The following is a 23,833-nucleotide window of genomic DNA, read 5'->3' on the forward strand; positions in this document are numbered from 1 at the left end:
TGTTTCCATCCTCAGATTTGGTGAGACTTGACATTTCCAGGCCCCATGTGTTGAACCTGATGCTTGGCCTTATGGTGAAGAGCCCGATAGAGCCTGAGGTAGGATGGACAGTTTGGGGGTGACTTCCATATTAGGTCAAGGTTGCAAGAGTTAGACAGTCATCCAAACATTTTTGTACAAATCGTCATATATCAAAGAGTTCTGTTGCATTAGTGAAGATAAAGTTTATCAACACCTTTCAGTTGTGTCAAATGTCAAGGTTACTTTGAAGGTCATTCATTGGTGAAATGAAGTGATAGTTTCACATACTACAGGCTGCTGACTTACTGCTCCTTTTTATTAAAACAATGTTTACTTTCAGCTGTCTGGGAAGTTTGCCGACTGTGCCCAGTTTCTGATTCAACAGTGGAGGGATAAGATCACCGACAGAAGACCGTTAGTGTAAGTCTTGTCACAGGGAATCTGAATATCAGAAACACAAACAACCCTTGATTTACAGATAATCTTTTGAAATGTCCCGATGATTGAAGGGAGAAAAGTATGGAGTAGAAATATCATGTTTAAAATTTGTTAAAAAAATTATTACAGTTGATTGTCATGCAGTGTTTTTTAAGCCTCTTTTGTTATTCTTACAGCGTAATGTATTTATGCAAAATTTCTGGTGAATATGATTCATAAGTATGGAGCTGGCTTGAAAATGTATTTTGCTTTTCAGACTTTTTTGTACTACTTTTAAGTGTTTTTGACTGTTTGCATCATGGTGAACTGATTGTTTTTATGTTATGCATATATTGTTGTGGATATTGGGATTCAGATTCATCCCTCGCAACTGATGCTGCTTGTAAGAGGTGACTTATATGATTGGTTGCCGTGCTCTATGACCTGGTTAATAACATGTCGTTACACCAAATGGCATGGATTGTGGGCACAATGTGTTAAGCCCATTTATTGTCGCTTCAAATGTCAGTAACAAAAGAACCTGTCAATAAATTGTTGAAGGTTTGATTGGTTACTAGCGAATGTCGTCTAGCTTGACTATAAGTGTGGCCTCACACGAAAAACACATAACCTGTGGTGATAAACAACAGATTCACAGACACAGAGTGAGGGGTGTTGGGGAACTTGAGGAATAGATCTTGTCATTCAGGACTTGCATGATTGATAGATTGTTTTGAGATATACGATCTATATCAATTCAATGGCTCGGTGTTTGGTCATACGCTAAACTGATTAAACAGAACGAACACGTCACTTCGCCACTGATACTCAAATGTACCCCAACCAGTCTGGAAATATATCCCAGCAGACAGATGCTCTGACCTCTCACACATGAATGTCTGCTCACCAGTCAATCTGTCCTCGGTTCACCAGAACACTGGCCCACCGGTAAACACCGCAGGTATATCATCCCCTGATCCCGGCAACATAAGGGTATATAAGGAGCTCCATATCCTTATACAATGAATCTGAAGCTAGATACTGACTACGAAGACATTACCCTTAGTTTATAGCCTCACACTGTTATAACAAATATGTCCGTCATATTTCCAGGTTGACAGCGGAAATCATGGGTCACGTCATTACTCTGCTGCAGAAGGGTGGTCGATTCAGTGAAGCATGGTAAGACTAGTTGTGTGAGAAGCAGTATGTTGGCACCTGCATGTGTATATATACTTGTTTTGTGTCAATTTCCAAATTGATGGAATAACTGACCAAGATACTCTGTATGCGAAAGAAATGTGTGCGACACCAATAAACAACAAAGAGATGTTGTGACATTAACTGTTGTGACATTAACGGTTGTGACATTAACGGTTGTGACATTACCTGTTGTGACATTACATTAACTGTTGTGACATTAACGGTTGTGACATTAACTGTTGTGACATTACATTAACTGTTGTGACATTACATTAACTGTTGTGACATTAACGGTTGTGACATTACATTAACTGTTGTAACATTAACTGTTGTGACATTAACTGTTGTGACATTAACGGTTGTGACATTTACTGTTGTGACATTAACGGTTGTGACATTAACGGTTGTGACATTAACTGTTGTGACATTAAATGTTGTTACATTAACTGTTGTGACATTACATTAACGGTTGTGACATTACATTAACGGTTGTGACATTAACTGTTGTGACATTACATTAACTGTTGTGACATTAACTGTTGTGACCTTAACTGTTGTGACATTACATTAACTGTTGTGACATTACATTAATGGTTGTGACATTACATTAACTGTTGTGACATTAACGGTTGTGACATTAATGGTTGTGACATTACATTAACGGTTGTGACATTACCGGTTGTGACATTAACTGTTGTGACATTAACAGTTGTGACCTCAACTGTTGTGACATTAATGGTTGTGACATTAACTGTTGTGACTTAAACTGTTGTGACATTTACTGTTGTGACATTACATTAACGGTTGTGACATTAACGGTCTTGACATTAACGGTTGTGACATTAACTGTTGTAATTAACTACATGTACACATCACTGCCCAGGAATTACTTCACCAGGTTTTGTAAAATCTCTGGTGATGCGTCCTTGTTGCCAAGTACAGTGTGCATGCAGCAAGTGGCAGGCAGAAATTCTCCTATTTGATTGGCTGTGTAGTCATGCCTTTTATGGTGATCTATGAATAGACAGAGGAAATAGATAATCCTACTACTATGACACACAAGCCATGACTGATTTTACCATGGTATGGCATATCGGATATAGGTCTGATTAAATGGACTTGTCACGGGCTTCAGCTCTATACAGTGTGCAGCTGGGGTATGTTTCTGCCTGGGACAGATATGTTCTTGTACACAGAACAAGTTACTGAGGTACATTCCTATAGTGCCCATGACAACAAGACCTCTGGTAGAGGTTACACTGGAGTGATTCACTTCCTGGTTTACTGGCAGAAATATGATTCAGTGTGTGTCACACTGATTCAGTATGTGTCACACTGATTCCGTGTGTGTCACACTGATTCCATGTGTGTCACACTGATTCCGTGTGTGTCACACTGATTCCGTGTGTGTCACACTGATTCAGTATGTGTCACACTGATTCCGTGTGTCACACTGATTCAGTGTGTGTCACACTGATTCAGTATGTGTCACACTGATTCCGTGTGTGTCACACTGATTCCGTGTGTGTCACACTGATTCAGTATGTGTCCCACTGATTCAGTGTGTGTCCCACTGATTCAGTGTACTAGTATCCAAACTGGCTGAAAGCATTCTTCCTTACTGTATTCCTTGTTTTTCACCAGGTCTGCATTTGAAACATACAAGTTCAACAGTCGTGACTTCTCAGGGTTACCAGGGTCAGTACACGTACAATTCATATATTCATAGAGTTTGACATCAGTATATAAATATCATATCTAAGTGGTTGACTGTTTCTTGGTAATTCTTTCTTCATCCAGTGTCATATTTGTTCATCCTCCTGGACCATACCATATGTCCGACACAATCGCCGATGTAAAGTAATAACAGTCTTAAGAGCAACCACTGATTGTCATATTTCGTCTGAAGAGTCGTGTACAGCTTGAAATGTGTTTGTTTCAGGGAGGAGACGTTCCATCTTCTGCTGGATGGCTGCATCCAGAAGGAGGATCCAGAGAAGGCTGTGGTATGTACTGATGTCTCTATAGTATACAGCGGTGTGTATTCTGTATACAGCGGTGTGTATTCTGTATACAGCGGTGTGTATTCTGTATACAGCGGTGTGTATTCTGTATACAGCAGTGTGTATTCTGTAGTGTGTATTCTGTATACAGCGGTGTGTATTCTGTATACCCCGGTGTGTATTCTGTATACAGCGGTGTGTATTCTGTATACAGTGTTCATCATTCCTCATGCTATCCACCACCGGTTTGTCTGTTCCTGACTCAGCTATACACAGATCATATCACATGGTTGGAGTCTTACTGTGTGCAGCAAAGTTGCAAACAGAAGATCTGTGTCTTTTCTGTGTTAGGGTTAGTCTGTCAACTGTACAGTACCTTTGTTAACTTGAAAGTATCACCAGTTCTTGAGGATAAATAAAGATGCACACATATGTATTGCATAATGTCTACAGTGGTATGTTTAGTGTCATGAGATGGTACATGTGATAGTATATGTCTGGGTCAGTGTGTTTTCACTCCTTGCTGGTAGCTGCGGTTGCTATGTTGCAGTCTGTGGTGCTGATGATGGATGAGATGATGATGCCACGTGTGGACGAGGCCACCAAGAAGACCATGGAGACGCTGTCTCTGTCAGGACAACAGAGGTATGTGGAGACCACAGAGGAATGAGTCCTATGTCACATGACAGGATTTCAGTAACCCATACCTATCTCTCAACTAGACGCGTGAAACAGAACAGACATTTAGGACCCATGCTTTTATCTCCAGTTGGGATGACATACAATTCCTCAATCACTGGCTGCTTTATATCAATTATAAAATCAATTTCAAAGTGAGTAGATGTTAATTATGTCTGTTTCTGTTTTTCAGGAGTCAGATAGAGCACCTACTGCCCCGCACAATGTTGTAATCCATACTGTTGTAATGTTGCTGGACTTTAATTCCTGGAAACACCTGTCGGACTTCCTTCCTGACCTGGGTCAATGTGATGAGATAAGTTCTGTCAGGCATCTGAATGGGTCAACACCAGGTGGTGGTCACTTGTGTGGATGTGCTGCTACAGTGATACACAACACTCCGAGTTACCAGGAATACAGGAGACATGGGCAACAACACCGATGCAGAAGTTTGAGAGAAGGTTGGCCAGAGTGTGTGCACATTATGACTTGGCCGAGGCAGTTGACATATACAGTGTCTGAAAAGAAAAGAAGGTGTGCATCCCCATTTTGAATCTGCCAGTGGGCAGGCATTATTGGGACATGATAGTGATGGAAGTGTGAGTCCCATCAACAAACCACAGTATTGCCAACCACTGATCGTCCTGGAGGCTGTTTGTGTTGTGATGAATACACTGTTGTCTGGTTCTGACCTTCTTCAGATCAATGATTCCAGACAACTGATGGCAGTGTTCGGAGATGTGATTATCTCTGATCCAATTGGTCAACATCTACTTCATAACAAGACTATTCCATTAATGTTACAGATAACATTGTTCTGCCAGAGTAAATTATGATTATCATATTATTATATATCCACACGCCAGTGTGATAAACTCGGACTCATGATCCGTAATATGCAAATGAAGTGATCATTGGCACTGTGTAGTAGGTACCACATCTAACTGTAGACATAATGTTCTGTGATTTCTGAAGTTACTTTAGCATATGAAATATGTCCTAAACTTCAATAATTTCAAGACATTATGACAAAGGGATCAATTACCTCATGTTTTTATTTCATGAATATCCTGTTTGAGAAATAATTATTGTTTGTTTGCAATAGCTTGCAAAACACAATATATATGAAAATACCTGGGTAATATTTTCCCTTCACATGCATAGGCAGAAGGAACAATATCATGGACATTTTCATGTGCTGTGTGTAAGCATTTAAGGTACTTGTTGCCACTCTGTCTCACCTGTGTGTACAACCAGCGGTACGTGGCATGGTGTCTAGTTCATGTGGTTTCTAGGTTTCAGTGTGTGTGATGTTGTTAGTGAGTTGTTTGAGATGAAGTTTGACGTGGGCCATACCTTGGTCTCTGTGGATGAAGAGCAAATGTGTGCTACAGACTAGAAATACAGTCACCCCTCGCAATAGCGCCCTTCGCAATACCGCGGTTTTGGTTCAACCGTGGGGTAATTGGTGGCTCCCATAAAAAACCCAAAAGTTCCACAGCGATCACACATCTTAAGGGCATCGGAAACAGCCTATCAACAATCCGTGGTTTTAGGTGGGCACATTACACGGAACGGAAACAGCCTATCAACAATCCGTGGTTCTAAGTGGGCACATTACACGGAGCGGACACAGCCTATCAACAATCCGTGGTTTTAGTGGGCACATTACACGGAATGGCAGTTATGAAATGCACATGGAAACTATGATCTTTATTCCGTGTTATGTAATAATGCGAGTGTCACACGACGCGGGGGTCTTCCATGGACTCCCAAGACCCAAGCTATTGGGAGGGATGACTGTATATAGAATATCTCACCTTTGTGTCTTTTGATATGAAATATATTAACATATGTTGATAAAAGATTATTACACAGTGATTTACCAAGATTGTAAAAACAAGTGTTAATATATTTTGTATCAATTTACTTTAGAGTGAGATTCTCTTTATCATCCAAAACAGTGGCAGAGAGATTAATAATGTCAGTTGATTTGTGATGTCATGGTAACTGTTGACATCACGATGGTCTGCAAAGCATTGATTGTTGTTGAGTTGGGTTTTCGTCACATCGGCATTATTCCAGCCATATAGTGACGAGAACAAGTTTGCATTAATAAACATTGTAAATACATACTCGGAATGAATTTTATTTCAAAAACATATATTCATTACATTGTCATTTAAAAGCATAAAAAGTCATAGCATCAAATTTAAAGGCAGGCAATTTGTGCAAAGCATTGAGATGACCATGTATTTTGATGACACTAAAGCGCTATCTGTTGTCAAAACTGGTTTTGGATGATAAATTAACACCTTGTGATATCATGTAGTGCTATTAACAGGAACTGAATATAAACTTTTAGTTCTAGTTTTGTTTGTTACATCTGAGTTATGAATGTAAAATGCTTGTGGAGATGGAACAATGTTGAAGTGATCCTGTTAGTTTCAGTACAGACACCTAGGGAGTGGGATAGCCACGTGGTTAAAGCTTTAGCTTGTCATACCAAACACCTGGATTCGATTCCCCACATGGGTACAATGTGTGAATTTCTGGTGTTCTCTGCCATGATAATGATTGAATATTGCTGAAAGCAGTGTAAAATTAAACTCACTCACTCAATACAGACATGCCCAGGTATAAAATCTGCAACCATTGTGTCCAAAGTTACGCTACTCACAAAACAGAATATTCTGTGAAACATTGCAAACACTCTTATGTCGGTAGTGGTATAAATCAGAGATCCGTGAAGATCCAGGTTAGAACTGATCTTCAGTAACCCATACTTATCGTAAGAGACGACTAATGGGATCGGGTGGTCAGGCTCGCTGACTTGATTGACACATCATTGTATCCCAGTCGGGTAGATTGATGCTCATACTGTTGATCATTTGATTGTCTGGTCCAGACTCGATTATTTACAGACCACTGCCGTATAGCTGGAATATTGCTGAGTGTGGCGTAAAACTAAACTCACTCACTATAAATCACAAAAAGTGAAAAAAAAGCCCAAAACACTTGATGAAAAAACAATTCTTTGTTATCATGGTGGAGAAAAGAATAAAGTGATTTGTATTGATGCTTTGGTTCTATGCATATCTGTCAGTGGGATTGAGGATGAAGGTCAAGGTTTCACTGACCTTGTATTAAAGGTGACACATTAAGGGGCTCTCTAGATTCAAATCACGTTGCCCAATTCCATATCTGGAGCTGAAATGTTAAGATACACGAGACAAGTTGAATATCAGTAGGTATTTCCAAGATCAAGAGCAAGAATCCATGAAAGACTCATTGGCACAAAGATGTGACAGATACTGATGGGCCAATCACTGAGTGAGTGAGTGAGTTGTGTTCAATGTGTCACATTGTGTCAATTCTGTGTTGAAGGAAATCATGTCATAAATTAAAAGCATTTTTCTGAAACCCATTTACTAGTGCTGCTGACTGACACCAAGGAACATTATCAGGCTACTATTAATTATTTAATATGTGTGGATAAGGTGATCCTGGTAGTGCTAAGGGAGGTAACTGCAACAACAAGCTCAGCATCTTGCACAACACATACAACAAAACAAATCTATGATAGTTACAAGAAGTATTTATGCTGCCTTTATTGGTCATATAAATTATGTAAAATGACATTCTGCCAAGTACCTGATCCACTTCCGCACCAATAACTGGTACCAACATCTGCTGTCTCAATCAGCATCATCACACATCATAGAGCTGGCAAAGACGATAAAATGTGACTAAAATAGGTTGGAATAACATTGTTAAGTTCTAAAATAAGATCACCCTGAAAATCAATTACTTGAAATAACTGCTGAAGTCTCGTTCAGGAATTAATTGGAACAGTGTTGTTTCAATATGAAAACTCACATGGACAGCTGTTCCTGCTTACTGCATAATGTACATGCAGTTAATTCATGGACATGACTTCCATTGTCTAGACCGCCGTGATGTTGCTGGAATATTGCTAAAAGCGGTGTAAAACCAAACTCAGTCAGTCAGTCCATTGTCTAGCTGACAGGGCATTTGCTTGTAGGGCGGAAGGTAGGTGGTTTGACCCCTGGACATGTACCAAATAAATTAAAAAAATATACTTGATGTTACTCAACCTTGTTCTTTATATTAGGGCGATAAAAGATAAAGCAAGGACTTTAGGGGATTGATTCATTGTACATGCCTGAGTGAGGTGTCCATCTTAAAACTTTGGGCCAGACGATAAAACTGCCATTCTTCCAGCAACCACACGCACACGCACACACAGCACACACACACACCACGTATACACATCAGCATATAAGCACAATAATATTGGCCACATCACCTTAATTATCTTGTGTATCACATTTCCATCCTATAACGATAAAGACTTGGAACCATTAACTTTCAAAGCTTTGTTCTGGAAGTGACAACTCCATTCTGCTGTCACTAACAACACACAACATCTTTGACCTATAAGTAATTGGCTCTCTATTTCAAGTGTAGAGGTTTTCAGCCTAAAACTGATTTATGGTGGCAAATGGCCAAGGGTGGTTTGTCAAGGAGAGTGGTAACAAAACAGACTTAATTATTGAGAATGATTCTTGGGTGGAAATTACAGAATATTATTTTATGTCAAAATTGAGGATGTTATGTCATTTATTTTATTTTATTTGTAATACTACCTTTGAAAATAATAATAATTCATCCAAAATACCAGATTGTAGTAAATTTCTATTCATAAACAATGTACACACAAGACAAGATAAACTAGAATAACACTGACTTATTGTCAGTCTTTGAGTGAAGGTAATTCATAATGAAATACTGACACCTGTGAATAGTTGACAAACATGCTCTTATCACAAAGGGTTAAATAAATACTCATTTGCAACCTCAGCACAAAATCTGCATTTAGCAAATTAAAGAAATGTGACATCACTGTAGAATACGGTATGAGACTTCGAAGATTTGCTGTCTCTGTTACTGAGCTACTGCAGCTCCAGCAGTTACTGCGGCTACTGCAGCTCCAGCAGCTACTGCGGCTACTGCAGCTCCAGCGGCTACCGCAGCTCCAGCTGTTACTGCGGCTACTGCAGCTCCAGCAAGTCCTGGGCGAACTTCTTGGCATCCTCCACACCTTCACACGATGCCTGCCAGGACTGAGGAATAGCCTCGTAGCCATAGTACGCTCCAGCCATAGCTGCTGCCATGGTGGCGATGGTGTCTGTGTCTCCTCCAAGAGATATGGCGTAAATGATCGTCCTTTCAAAGGCACTGTCAGTCTGGAAATGTAGAACATAAAACCTCAACAGATTCATCAATACTTATACCAGTCATTGTTATAAGGAGAGACAAGGGGCCGGGAGCTGTCATCTTCGATTTGTCCAAAATGTAATCCTCAGTGTAAGGCAGTCCTATCTAGTTCTCTATGTAATGTGATCCAAGCTACCAGCAGACTAGCACACAACCACTGATGCCACTGACATTGTATTCAGGAGACTGATCAGGGCCTAGATTTTTGAAGCTCTCTTAGCGCTAAGATAGTCGTAAGTTAATGTTAATGTATGGCACTTATGACTATCTTAGCGTTAAGAGAGCTTCGAAAATCTAGGCCCAGAATATTTATGACATTAGTGTCCTTGGCTGTGAAAATCTGCAGGACAATTATGACGATGGGACCGATGAAGGAGTGTGGCAGATTCAAACCGGTGAAGACAGTGACACTGATCTGAAGGGTTCACTTCCGAGGACTTATAAATAATATCATCTTTCCATAATCAAACGTGTTCTGCACTTAAGTTTATATCTATGTACATATTATTATTTTTTAGTCAACACAGAAAAAATAACATAATGTTTTGAATATAAAAAACTGACTTCCGTTATTTACCGTGGGTAAATTTTCTCATGGGTTCATATTTCTATATTCACCGATTTCACAAAATGGTGTCTCACTGTTGATCGTTGGCATATAAAAAGGAAAACAAACACAGGTACCCACATTAGGGGTCAGTAAAATCTTTATTAGAAATTATTCTCACCAAACATACTTACGTTTTGCATCTAAGATGGTAACTGCCAGTTGTCTTGTGGACTGAGTTGGCCGTGATTAGGACCCTATCGGGGGGGGTCAGCTTATGTACGAAACATACCATTTTGATACTGATTTTAAGGGTCCAGTTAGGGGATCGGCTTATCAATCAGACTGGCTTATCTACGGTAGCACATTTCTGACTCACACTTAGTATATCAGATCTTAGTATATTTCAGAAATGACACAAAGTCCTCTGGTGTCTAATATTCAAAATCTCTCATCTCAATGACAGGTATTTCCTTATAAGCCTTCAGGAAGCTGCATCTCAACTTAATGACAGGTATTTCCTTAAAAGCCTTCAAGAAGCTGTATCTCACCTTAATGCCAGGTATTTCCTCATAAGCCTTCAAGAAGCTGCATCTCACCTCAATGACAGGTATTTCCTCATAAGCCTTCAAGAAGCTGCATCTCACCTCAATGCCGGGTATTTCCTCATAAGCATTCAGGAAGCTCTATCTCACCTTAATGCCAGGTATTTCCTCATAAGCCTTCAAGAAGCTGTATCTCACCTCAATGACAGGTATTTCCTCATAAGCCTTCAGAAAGGTGTATCTCACCTCAATGCCAGGTAGTTCCTCATAAGCCTTCAGAAAGGTGTATCTCACCTCAATGCCAGGTATTTCCTCATAAGCCTTCAGAAAGGTATATCTCACCTTAATGCCAGGTATTTCCTCATAAGCCTTCAAGAAGCTCTATCTCACCTTAATGCCAGGTATTTCCTCATAAGCCTTCAGAAAGCTGTATCTCACCTCAGTGCCAGGTATTTCCTCATAAGCCTTCAAGAAGCTGCATCTCACCTTAATGCAAGGTATTTCCTCATAAGCCTTCAGGAAGCTGTATCTCACCTTAATGCCAGGTATTTCCTCATAAGCCTTCAGGAAGCTGTATCTCACCTTAATGCCATGTATTTCCTCATAAGCCTTCAAGAAGCTGCAGCTCACCTCAATGACAGGTACTTCCTTATAAGGCTTCAAAAAGATGTATCTCACCTCAATGCCAGGTATTTCCTCATAAGCCTTCAGGAAGCTGTATCTCACCTTGATGCCAGGCATTTCCTGATAAGCCTTCAAGAAGCTGCATCTCACCTCAATGACAGGTATTTCCTTATAAGCCTTCAGGAAGCTGTATCTCACCTTGATGACAGGTATTTCCTCATAAGCCTTCAGGAAGCTGTATCTCACCTTGATGACAGGTATTTCCTCATAAGCCTTCAAAAAGCTGCATCTCACCTCAATGACAGGTATTTCCTCATAAGCCTTCAAGAAGCTGCATCTCACCTTAATGCCAGGTATTTCCTCATAAGCCTTCAGAAAGGTGTATCTCACCTCAATGCCAGGTATTTCTTCATAAGCCTTCAAGAAGCTGCATCTCACCTTAATGCAAGGTATTTTTCCTTCATAAGTATCTCACCTTAATGAAGCTGTATCCTCACCTCTAATGCCATGTATTTCCTATATAAGCCTTCAGGAAGCTGTATCTCAACCTTAATGACAGGTATTTCCTTAAAAGCCTTCAAGAAGCTGTATCTCACCTTAATGCCAGGTATTTCCTCATAAGCCTTCAAGAAGCTGCATCTCACCTCAATGACCAGGTATTTCCTCATAAGCCTTCAAGAAGCTGCATCTCACCTCAATGCAGGTATTTCCTCATAAGCATTCAGAAGCTCTATCTCACCTTAATGCCAGGTATTTCCTCATAAGCCTTCAAGAAGCTGTATCTCACCTCAATGACAGGTATTTCCTCATAAGCCTTCAGAAAGGTGTATCTCACCTCAATGCCAGGTAGTTCCTCATAAGCCTTCAGAAGGTGTGTATCTCACCTCAATGCCAGGTATTTCCTCATAAGCCTTCAGAAGCTGTATATCTCACCTTAATGCCAGGTATTTCCTCATAAGCCTTCAAGAAGCTCTATCTCACCTTAATGCCAGGTATTTCCTCATAAGCCTTCAGAAAGCTGTATCTCACCTCAATGCCAGGTATTTCCTCATAAGCCTTCAAGAAGCTGCATCTCACCTTAATGCAAGGTATTTCCTCATAAGCCTTCAGGAAGCTGTATCTCACCTTAATGCCAGGTATTTCCTCATAAGCCTTCAGGAAGCTGTATCTCACCTTAATGCCATGTATTTCCTCATAAGCCTTCAAGAAGCTGCAGCTCACCTCAATGACAGGTACTTCCTTATAAGCCTTCAAAAGATGTATCTCACCTCAATGCCAGGTATTTCCTCATAAGCCTTCAGGAAGCTGTATCTCACCTTGATGCCAGGCATTTCCTGATAAGCCTTCAAGAAGCTGCATCTCACCTCAATGACAGGTATTTCCTTATAAGCCTTCAGGAAGCTGTATCTCACCTTGATGACAGGTATTTCCTCATAAGCCTTCAGGAAGCTGTATCTCACCTTGATGACAGGTATTTCCTCATAAGCCTTCAAAAAGCTGCATCTCACCTCAATGACAGGTATTTCCTCATAAGCCTTCAAGAAGCTGCATCTCACCTTAATGCCAGGTATTTCCTCATAAGCCTTCAGAAAGGTGTATCTCACCTCAATGCCAGGTATTTCTTCATAAGCCTTCAAGAAGCTGCATCTCACCTTAATGCAAGGTATTTCCTCATAAGCCTTCAGGAAGCTGTATCTCACCTTAATGCCAGGTATTTCCTCATAAGCCTTCAGGAAGCTGTATCTCACCTTAATGCCATGTATTTCCTCATAAGCCTTCAAGAAGCTGCAGCTCACCTCAATGACAGGTACTTCCTTATAAGCCTTCAAAAAGATGTATCTCACCTCAATGCCAGGTATTTCCTCATAAGCCTTCAGGAAGCTGTATCTCACCTTGATGCCAGGCATTTCCTGATAAGCCTTCAACAAGCTGCATCTCACCTCACTGACAGGTATTTCCTTATAAGCCTTCAGGAAGCTGTATCTCACCTTGATGACAGGTATTTCCTCATAAGCCTTCAGGAAGCTGTATCTCACCTTGATGACAGGTATTTCCTCATAAGCCTTCAAAAAGCTGCATCTCACCTCAATGACAGGTATTTCCTTATAAGCCTTCAAGAAGCTGTATCTCACCTCAATGACAGGTATTTCCTTATAAGCCTTCAAGAAGCTGTATCTCACCTCAATGACAGGTATTTCCTTATAAGCCTTCAAGAAGCTGTATCTCACCTCAATGACAGGTATTTCCTTATAAGCCTTCAAGAAGCTGTATCTCACCTCAATGACAGGTATTTCCTCATAAGCCTTCAGGAAGCTGTATCTCACCTCAATGACAGGTATTTCCTTATAAACCTTCAAGATGCTGTATCTCACCTCAATGCCAGGTATTTCCTTATAAGCCTTCAAGAAACTGTACCTCACCTTAATGCCAGGTATTTCCTTATAAACCTTCAAGAAGCTGTATCTCACCCCAATGACAGGTATTTCCTCATAAGCCTTCAGAAGCTGTATCTCACCTCAATGCCAGGTATTTCCTTATAAGCCTTCAAGAAGCTGTACACAGCTGCAGGAACAGAGCCTAAGGCAGAGATATCATTGCCTGCAAGAGAGACCAAGAAATCCTAACCAATAAACCCTTATGATGAGAGCACCTGTACCTTTGGTGACAACAACGTGAGATTTTACTATATTTTCAGTACACTTTTGCATTGTTATATGTTATTTGCCAGATTTTACTGGACTGAGCAGAAGTTTACTAGACCTGGCTTCAAACTAGAGGCTAAAGTCGTAGACAGTGCATATCACTTTTACTACAATGTAAGACGATAGCCTGTGGTAGCACAGGTTGCAGTTTTTTAACACTTTTGGATCAGGAAAAGGGATGGTGCTGACAGACCAAGGTCTGGATCCAAACAGGGATTTCATTCCAAGACCAGAGTGTCTGGACAGACAAAGAGTGCTTTCAACCCAAGGAAAGCACTAATCCTTTGAAGGAAAGATTGTCCTGGGTGGTCTTCAACCACCAGTTAGGAATAACTTCATGCAAGAATTAGTGAGTAGAGTTTCTGTTACCTAACTCTTCCTCGATGTCACTGACAGACACATCTTTCTGGAGGAACTCTTTTATTTTTTCCAGTTTATGACAATATGGCATCTTCACTGTGTCTGACACCCTGAAACAAGCAGACGTCAGCACTTCAGGCCTTAGTTCAGGGCTCAACAAATACTAGAAAAATCACAGTAATGAATACACAATGCCATTTAGAAAGTGGTCAAATGTAACATGTTATATTTGGGATTACTCTTTCTCAGTAAAGTACAGATTTGGAACTTTTGTTCGGTTGAGTCCCATCTGAGATTCGAACCACATTTTCAGAGTCAGGCACCTAATCATCAGCACACACAGTCAGCCGCCTAACCCGCTCAGCCACTGATTAGGCGCTTGACTCTGAGAGTGTGGGTTCGAATCCAAATATAACAAATTACACATGACAGTAAACATGCTAAACATTCATGTCCGGAAATCCTAAAATCAATGTTGTTGACTTGTTAGTGGCAAAATATGAATATGAACATTTTTACCATAAAATGTGAAGTTTTTCTTGTCTCCTCCTCACATAACTGTCCTATTTATTTACCATCCACATACAGACTTGTAATATTTGGCGGTCTCTTTGATTGCCTCAGACCTAACCACCCCCTATAAAAATAAATGACCCCTCCCTTACCTGTAAATAAAAGCTAATTTCATCAGCACCCAGTGATGATGGCATGACTAGGGAACTCCGGTGTTAAATAAGTTGCCTTGTCAGCCAGATAGATTCACTGGTAAATTAAGGATGTCTGCTGGTCAGTATCTTATACTACCCATCAAACGTTTAGACTCACTCAAAGCATTCACTATATGTTATGTATGTGTATGTGTATGTGGTTACATCGAAGATGAATTCTCCCCTAACTTGGGGGAACCAACTGCAAACCTTATGCAGATGAATTGCATGAGGATCATGCATCAAATTGCTGAAAAGCATGTGCAAATAACGTGCATGTGAACAGCTGCATTTTGGTGTAAAGTTTTGTTAAGAATTCGCCAATTTTCACTGAGTTTCATCATTTATTGAACTCATGACAATAATCTTTTCAACATTACGAATTTGTTTTACAATACATCAGTTCATGTGTAAACAGTACCTTTAAACAGTAGGGAATATTTTGCAAAATCTAGTTTAGAACAGGTGACTGAATTAAGTAAGTGGCTACATTTACACTAGTGAGTCTAAACTTTTGATGGGTAGTATATATAAAACCATGCAGAATTTTCATATTGCAGTGATTTCGCTCACATAATGACATGCATGCGTGTGTATGTGTGGCTGCTTGTACTAGCCTAGACTGAAGCTGGTTTTATAGTGCTAGCTCACTGAGATGCCATGCCGCAGTTAAGCATGAATACCCCACTCAGACACATTGCACTGACTCCGAGCCGACCAGTCCTTGTTGTATCCATTAATGTCGCGCCAGGCAGGGACCAAAAAGTACCATATTTTAATGTCTTTTGGTATCACATGGCCAGGGACCGAATACTGATGACAGACTGACACAAGACGTCAGATACACCATGTACATGACAGACTGACACAAGACGTCAGATACACCATGTCCATGACAGACTGACACAAGATGTCAGATACACCATGTACATGACAGTGAAGTTGACCTTAGAACACGAAAATATACCAGAACACATCCATAAATTTAAACCTGGCATCAGTGTTCTCCTTTCAGCATACATCTGTACGACATGGCTCTACCTCTTAGCTTTACGTTTCGGTGAACCCGACACTTTCTCTTCCTTCTTGGATTTCTCCAGTTGTTCCTCCTCCATAGGCTTAATTCTCTCAATGAGCCTGTCCAGGAACCGTTCCCTGTCCAACTGTTTTGATTGGTCCTCCCTGAGAGCCAGATCCACAGCACTACTCTGTAACACTGCCCCCTGTATTGCCTGGGGGTGGGAATGTGTGATCTGGCTGGTATCAACGGTAACAGTCTGGAAAATAGAAATGTGACTATCATTTTATCCTAGGACGTCACATGTTTCGGAAGGCAGTGCTGACTCTCACGATAACGTGACAGGTTGCGTCACGCACACAGTATAAACACTGATGACCAGTGTTTAAGATAAAGTTGTTGTCTAAAAAGAGTTACTGACATATTTTACAGTTGTTCATATGCTAATTGAGACAACAACATGTGTTCTTAACCATCTGAAAACCCATAACACGATCATACCACAAATACTGGCAAACAAGTTACAGCATCTCATTAAAGGGATCCTTAAATACAATTCATTACCTCACTCCATCAAAATCTAACTAAATTTCATAAATTTTAAAAATGCAAGTTACAACTGAAATGCTCCCTTAAATAACACAAATTTGACCCAAGATGTTATCTATTCCATAACATGTTTATAATAACTTAAAGTGAAATGCCATAGTAATCACCTTGAGCTTCTCAAACCCATCTTTCATGCAGCCTAATGCTGCAGGAGCTATCCTCATGGCGCCACCGTTGCCAAAGGAACCTTGACCATCAAACTGCTTCCTTGCAGGCTCAAAGACATCTTCGGGGTTATTGAGCCTCAAAGCAATGAAGACGGCACCTACACTCCCTCCATAACCACGGTCTGGTTCATGGCGGAACTCGTCTGCAAACCTGTAGGAAAGTTAGAATGACCATAAGGATCTGATAGTATACTACTCACAGAAAGTTAAGGACCACACAATTCATCACAGATTAATAATAGTAATGTAGAGGTCCCTAACTTTTTTGAGTAGTATATATTCAGCTGTTGAAAAAATATGCCACTCCCCTGAACAAACTGCACTTGACTATAACATCTGTTTTCATATTTCAAATGGATAGGGTTTGAGTTGTTTGTGATATGTTGGGCTTATCTTCTTCAGTGAGTGATGGATTGGCTATATAATTACATTTAGTGATTGACACTAAATGCGGTTATGAAAACCATTCTCTTGCTTCCTTCGCATCTACTTCCGCGTTCTCGCGTTTGGTTCCGCATTCTGTTATCTGCCGCCATAATTATGTCACGTCGTTACCGATGACGTCATGTATTATATGCGTGCCGATCACGTCACTTTCTGGATGTCATTCGCGCCGATCTCATCGTGCTGTAAACATCATTCTGTAAAATCCCCACCCTTCCCACCCTAGCTTGCCTTGTCGTCATCATATATTTTTACTTATAAATTCTTAAACATTTTAATCCCTCTGTAAATACTCTTGAATAAAAATGCTATTGGTGTGGCAGGATTTTGGGAGGCTTAAACATATTATAACAATGTTCTAAATTTAGGGGTCCTACTTTTCAGTTGGATCTTATTTTCCCTCCACTTCTCATTGGTGGGGACTATTTTGGCATATAAATAAATTCCTGCTTCTCAGCGGACGTATATCTTTACCTATCATTTTGCTGCTGCTGCAACTTCATTTGCCAACACTTTATCCTGCTGCTGGTGTCTACTCAGAAGTCGCCCGATTTAACTCTCTGTCATAGTTATTAAGTAAGGGCCCCTCCAAAAACCATCACGCTCATGACCATTAACCCACAACAATGTTTATTATTTGTGTTGTATACACGACATCAACACACATTGGGGTGATGCTGCCCGTCCAACGGAGAATGTGTTTTGATAATGACTATATATTTAATAGACATGTGAAGAAACCTGTAATATGTATTCCACTACTAGGATGTGATATGATCCATTTCCAGATACAGTTCTTTTCATTCATATGTTGATATTGTTTCCTTTTCCAATTTAATCACAGGCTTGTAAATTTCAGAGATCAAAGACGTGATATTGTTGGGCAGAAATGTATAGGCTGTGAATGCAGTTATTCATAGCCAACTGAATCTGAGCTGGATGTTGAACAATTTATTATTGCTATTATTCACACGTTCATACTGTAATTGTAACATGTAATGAATGGTATATATTGCAATACATTGGTTGTAAACCAAGCAGTGGTGTATCGTGGTCCTTGTGCCATGTGTACTGGGACACAATTCATTTCGTCTTACAACCAGGTAGGGTTTTGTAGTCATGGGGAGTAGTGGTGAGTAAGTCAGTTTAGTTTTACACTACACTCAGCAATATTCCAGCTATATGGCAGCGGTCTGTAAATAATCAAGTCTGGACCAGACAATCCAGTGATCCACAGCATGAGCATTGATCTGCGCAATTGGGAACCAATGAAGAGTCAACCAAGCCAGCGAGTCTGACCCCCCGATCCCGTTAGTCGCCTCTTACAACAAGGATGGGTTACTGAAGGTTCATTCTAACCTGGACCTTCACCGGTGGACTACTGGTGAATCATTATAGTCTGTATCTATAGACAGTAAAGGACCTAACATGTACATGAAATGCAGTAGAATCCTAGATTTTATCTTACAAAATCCTGTAAATCATTATCAAAGCCCAGTAAAATAGCTGATAAATGCTCAGAAAAGGTTGGCCAAAACATGAAAACGAGTGACAAAAAGATAAATGTACCACTAAACTCGATCTTAGGGGGCTTGGGGACTATGTCAGAAAACTTCAAGGATTAATTATTTTCTCCCAACTTTGAACACATCATTTACCTTATCTCTTAACTTCTTTAATGACAATTGTTGTTATGGTAACTCATTTGAAAACATAATACCGTCTATTTTTACAAGAACTTGCAAAACTTTAATGATGATGATAGACGGACCGTTTTGCCATATCCTTGACATCGAATCCTTTCTTGGCGATGAGAGATGCAGCCACACTTCTAGCCATGGCTGTGTCATCTGTGAAAGGTAGAAGCTCCAATTTCTTGCCATCTTCCAATTCTTTATATCCTGAAGAGAAAGAACAGAGTAAGAGTACCAAGACTGACAGTACTGCTTCTTAGGTTCGTAACAAAATAGAAATATATCTGTCCTAATGCATTATGATTTACTTCATTTAGTGACTGACATTCATTTTGCAATGCACAAGTACACAATCATATTAGAGACATGATGTTGTAGTGGTTTTACCCGAGGTAAATGACATTAAGGGGCAAGATACTTTGTGGATGACAACTTATCTCTATAATGACAAAAAACTAAACACCCGTTTGAGTAGAGATCCTTATACCTTTATCAAGCAAGTGTGAAGTACCACAGAATAGACTTATGTACATCTAATACGTATTAAGAACAGCCAAAGGTGACTGTAACACAAAAAAATGACATCAAGGTATATACTGTCACTGACGTGGTCTCAATAAATAATATACTATAAAGGTAAAAGGTAAATGCACCAACTCGTTTCAATATCCTTCACCGTCTTCAGCACGTCTTTCAGTTTGACATTCCCTTCACACTCGTATATAGCTCCAATGCAGTCTCCCAGAACTGCCCCCACTAAACTACCACGAAATCTAGACAGAGTAGCCATTAAAACGCCACGCATGTAGCACACTACTTGACTTAGTCGAAATACCTGCACAGCAACTTTTTGTTTTGGTTTTGACGCGAAGGGAGGTAACTCTAACTTCCTCTTTCATTTGAATACCACAAGCACCATCTCCCGTTTACCTACGTATTAAGCGCTTTAAATTCTGATCTGTTGGAAACTGTCAATTTATTATTCTAAATGCAAAGGTGTCTGTGTGCAATGATGCGCTATCTGTATGATACGTTGTAAATTAATCTAAGAGTGATTCTTATAGGTTCATATATGTCATACAGACCCTGAAAGAAATATAGCCAATAAAGCCAAAGCAAGTCTAGATTATGTTGCAAGTCTGAAAATGAAGAAAGTCTCTTGGCTTCTTTTCATTATATTTCATGATTATAATTCTGGAACCGTTTTTTCTTTAAAATATGTTCATTTCAGAGACTAGACGTTAGTCTAGCTAGTTTACATGGCGTTTAGCAATATTAAAGCAATGTCACGGCGGGGACACCAGAAATGGTTTTCACAATTTTATACAATAGACTACGATAAATCCATCCATTTAGTTGTTTGTTGTGCAATGTAATTTTAACATATCTTCGGTTTCTGCCAACAAATTATGATCCATTTTTACCCGGCCCAAATCTTTTCGATCAAAAAACAAAACGGCACAAATCACAGTAACAAAATATCGTATATTAATAACAGCTTCTTAGACGACTGTGCACAACATCCGAAACTCGAACTGATCATGTTATTTTTCATCTCTTGTTCTATATTGTATGTTTCAACCCAAATTCATACCTTGCGTCTGAGGCGTACACTCGACTTTAAATTCATTATTTCAGTTTTTAAACTACATCAAAGCTAAAACTTTTTTTTAATCAAAGCTACGGAAAAAGGTCTCCGCATTCTTGTTACTTTGTCCTCAGTAGAAGTTATATATTATCACGTATTCCCATTTAACAATAGGCAGACTGTGACAGTGGAGCAGAACATAGTTATTCGCTTTCGTTGCTAAAAATAGCCTTTATCTTGGTCTCTTTTTGGTTTAATGTCGCACTTTGCAAATATTAACCTACATATGACGATAGCCTGTAAATAATGGAGTCTGGATTGAAAATCAATCGATTGACATCGTGCGTAGCGAGCTAGGTTATTAGGATATGATGGCACGCATCAACCGATGACGCGCATCATCCGCGAAGACCCATCGAAAAGAAAATCCAGGCCCGTACTCAGCTTTTAAATCTTTACGATCAATGAGAGAGATTTCCAATGAATTGTTTAACCTACAAAAAAACCTATTTCTTACTTTTTATCAACATAATATTATATTATTTATTAATTATATAATTTTTATCACAATAGTTCCTAGACGAAATCTTACCTATCGTCTCTCATTGTTAGGAAAAGGTGCATTTGTTTAGGCCTTATTAAGATACAATGTCACCGACAAAGGTTTAAGCACGTGCAGCACGTGACTCTCGTGGGGCATGAACATGTGCAGGTGCGCGCCATTCATCAAAACAGTCAGATTGCCGTTTGACTCCATTGCTGTCAGATGAAAGCCGTTACTGAGAATCTTTCATGAGGGGTCATTACTGGTGAAGTAAGAATTTATATTTGCTACCTTAACGGTAGATTGGCGAAATTAACACTGACATGGTAAAATTCTGCTCTAAAGTTAGGAATTTCTTAAACAACCTGTCGTCTGCTCGAAGTTATACTGATGACTTTGGGTGATTTTACGACACCTCTCTCGATATCTGTATTGGACATGTTATGATCTGGAATAGCGAGAGAGTGAGTTTATTTTTACGCCGCTTTTAGCACTATTCAAGCAACATTTTGGCGGGGGACACCAGGGATGGGTGTGATCTGGAAGAAATCGTTACGCGCTGAATGTGAAACCAAAACTGCTAGTGCATGGACAAATCAACAATGCCGATAAACAGAAAAAGATGATTAGTGGTAATTGCGCACATAATCTTAAAAACTGTTCGGGAGCTTAGAAATGAAATATAATCTGTTTTAAAAATATTCAGTGTCTCAATAATATTTTCACTGTCTTCAGATGCTACTGTGTGTTAACACTTGAAAGGTTTATTTATACTGTAAAGGGCAGCTTGCTTACGAACTGAACTTGAGCTGAACTGAAATATTCTGAGATGTTTTAATAGTTACATATTTTCACAGCGTAATTTGAGAGACAAATGCGTACATTTTGACTTGTAGGTCAAACTTCTACTAAGAACCAATCGCACGATTTACATTTGAAAAAGTACTCAGCCATTTATGCGATAGTTAAAATCCAACTGAGTTTCGACAGAGAACATAAATGTGTGGGAATGTAGCCTTGCTCCAAGGCTGTACTTATGCTGAGCACATGGATGTACTTATAGCAATTCAATCCTTCAGAGAGGCGGGGCGGTGGGGTAGCCTAGTGGTTAAAGCATTCGCTCGTCACGCCGAAGACCCGGGTTTTATTTTCCACATGAGTACAATGTGTGAAACCCATTTCTGGTGTACCCCCGCCGTGATATTACTGGAATATTGCTAAAAGCGGCGTAAAACTAAACCCACTCACCCTTCAGGGAGGCAAGTCTATACAAGCGTACAGTACAAAGACACAAGTCTGTTAAGAGGAATATTTATATTTTTGTTTAGAATTATCATTTAAACTGTAACTTATTACCTTAGAGACTTGTGCAAGTTTACGGGGAATGGTGCAAATCACCAAACATGTATAGCTCTCAGTAATTTTGTCATTTCAACAGTAATCTAGCTGAATAAAAAACACCATTATTTATGTATACAAGTAGCGGAGATGACAAGTTACTAGAGGGTCAAGCAAACCCTGCTGGGTTGTTTTCGTTGGTAACCCTAGTATTATATTCAACAAAGTATTTTATCACACACATTTGAGACATTCGACATAATATGAAAAGCAGAGTCTCTCTGTAGGTATGGATTAAAGTGAGTAAGTGAGTTTAGTTTTACGCCGCACTCAGCAATATTCCAGCTGTATGACGGCGGTCTGTCAATAATCGAGTCTGGACCAAGTAATCCAGTGATTACCATCATGAGCATCGATCTACGCAATTGGGAAACGATGACGTGTCAACCAAGTCAGCGAGTCTGACCACCCGATCACGTTAGTCGCTTCTTACGACAAGGGGGCGGTGGGGTAGCCTAGTGGTTAAAGCGTTGGCTCGTCACGGGGGTTCGAATCCCCACATGGGTACAATGTGTGAAGCCCATTTCTGGTGTCCCCCGCCGCGATGTTGCTGGAATATTGCTAAAAGCGGCGTAAAACCAAACTCAGCCAGTCAGTCTAACGACAAGCTTGTGTTACTGGAGATCAGTTCTTACGCGGATCTTCACGGGGTGGTATGGATTAAAAGGAACAGGGGTACATGTATTCACGCCTTTCTCACGACGTAGAGACGCACTAGTTGCCAATTATGCTGTAATACTGTATGTACTAGATTGTTACCACCGTGAGTTTGTTAAAGCCTTAGCTTATATATTAGTCTGGAAGTGAGTCTTTCTCACTACCCGTATACATGTACCCACAGGACACGAGGAAATGATACAAGACTACTATGCTAACAACTTTCTATTTGGAATTCCCTGTACCAAATGATATATAGTCGGAACAAACATGCTCCTGTTTACTTTCAAGCTTTCCAAAGATTGTGCTCGGCGTCTGTTCATGTCCACGCATGGAACTCCCATGTTGGTTTGTTTGTACTTTAACGCAGCATAGTTTCCGAACGCTGTGACAAACATCGGAAAGCAATCGATTTTATATCACTTCGCAGATGAAAAAAGATAAAGGTAGCACCAAGGTATATATTGTTATTGCAGTAACTCCCGGCAGCGCCAATATATACTGTGATGCTGGTGTGTTACGTTGCAAGTCCTGTGAGCGTCTACCCGTGAAGATCCGGGCTACCCGTGAAGATCCGGGTTAGAAATGGTCTTCACAACCGTGTCA

At 40.0% G+C, this 23,833-nt stretch overlaps 1 protein-coding gene across 2 annotated transcripts; it reads right to left on the reverse strand.

Annotated features, from left to right (window-relative positions):
- Positions 1-7,902: 7,902 nt before the first annotated feature.
- Positions 7,903-19,902, reverse strand: LOC124262220 (ADP-ribose glycohydrolase ARH3-like). Of its 2 annotated transcripts, XM_046696692.1 has the most exons (8): positions 19,698-19,902; positions 19,118-19,247; positions 16,843-17,053; positions 16,150-16,385; positions 14,411-14,511; positions 13,855-13,937; positions 9,396-9,592; positions 7,903-9,341 (listed from the first exon to the last, which is right to left on the reverse strand). In XM_046696692.1, exons 1-7 carry the CDS (start codon positions 19,843-19,845, stop codon positions 9,398-9,400), a joined length of 1,104 nt encoding a protein of 367 aa, XP_046552648.1. In that variant the 5' UTR covers positions 19,846-19,902; the 3' UTR covers positions 7,903-9,341; positions 9,396-9,397. The 2 variants fall into 2 exon arrangements, with proteins under 2 accessions (XP_046552648.1, XP_046552646.1); XM_046696690.1 differs by having other exon boundaries at positions 7,903-9,592.
- Positions 19,903-23,833: the final 3,931 nt, after the last annotated feature.

Source organism: Haliotis rubra, unplaced genomic scaffold (assembly GCF_003918875.1).
Source record: "Haliotis rubra isolate DU_JTF1 unplaced genomic scaffold, ASM391887v1 Scf828, whole genome shotgun sequence".
Taxonomy (NCBI): domain Eukaryota; kingdom Metazoa; phylum Mollusca; class Gastropoda; order Lepetellida; family Haliotidae; genus Haliotis; species Haliotis rubra.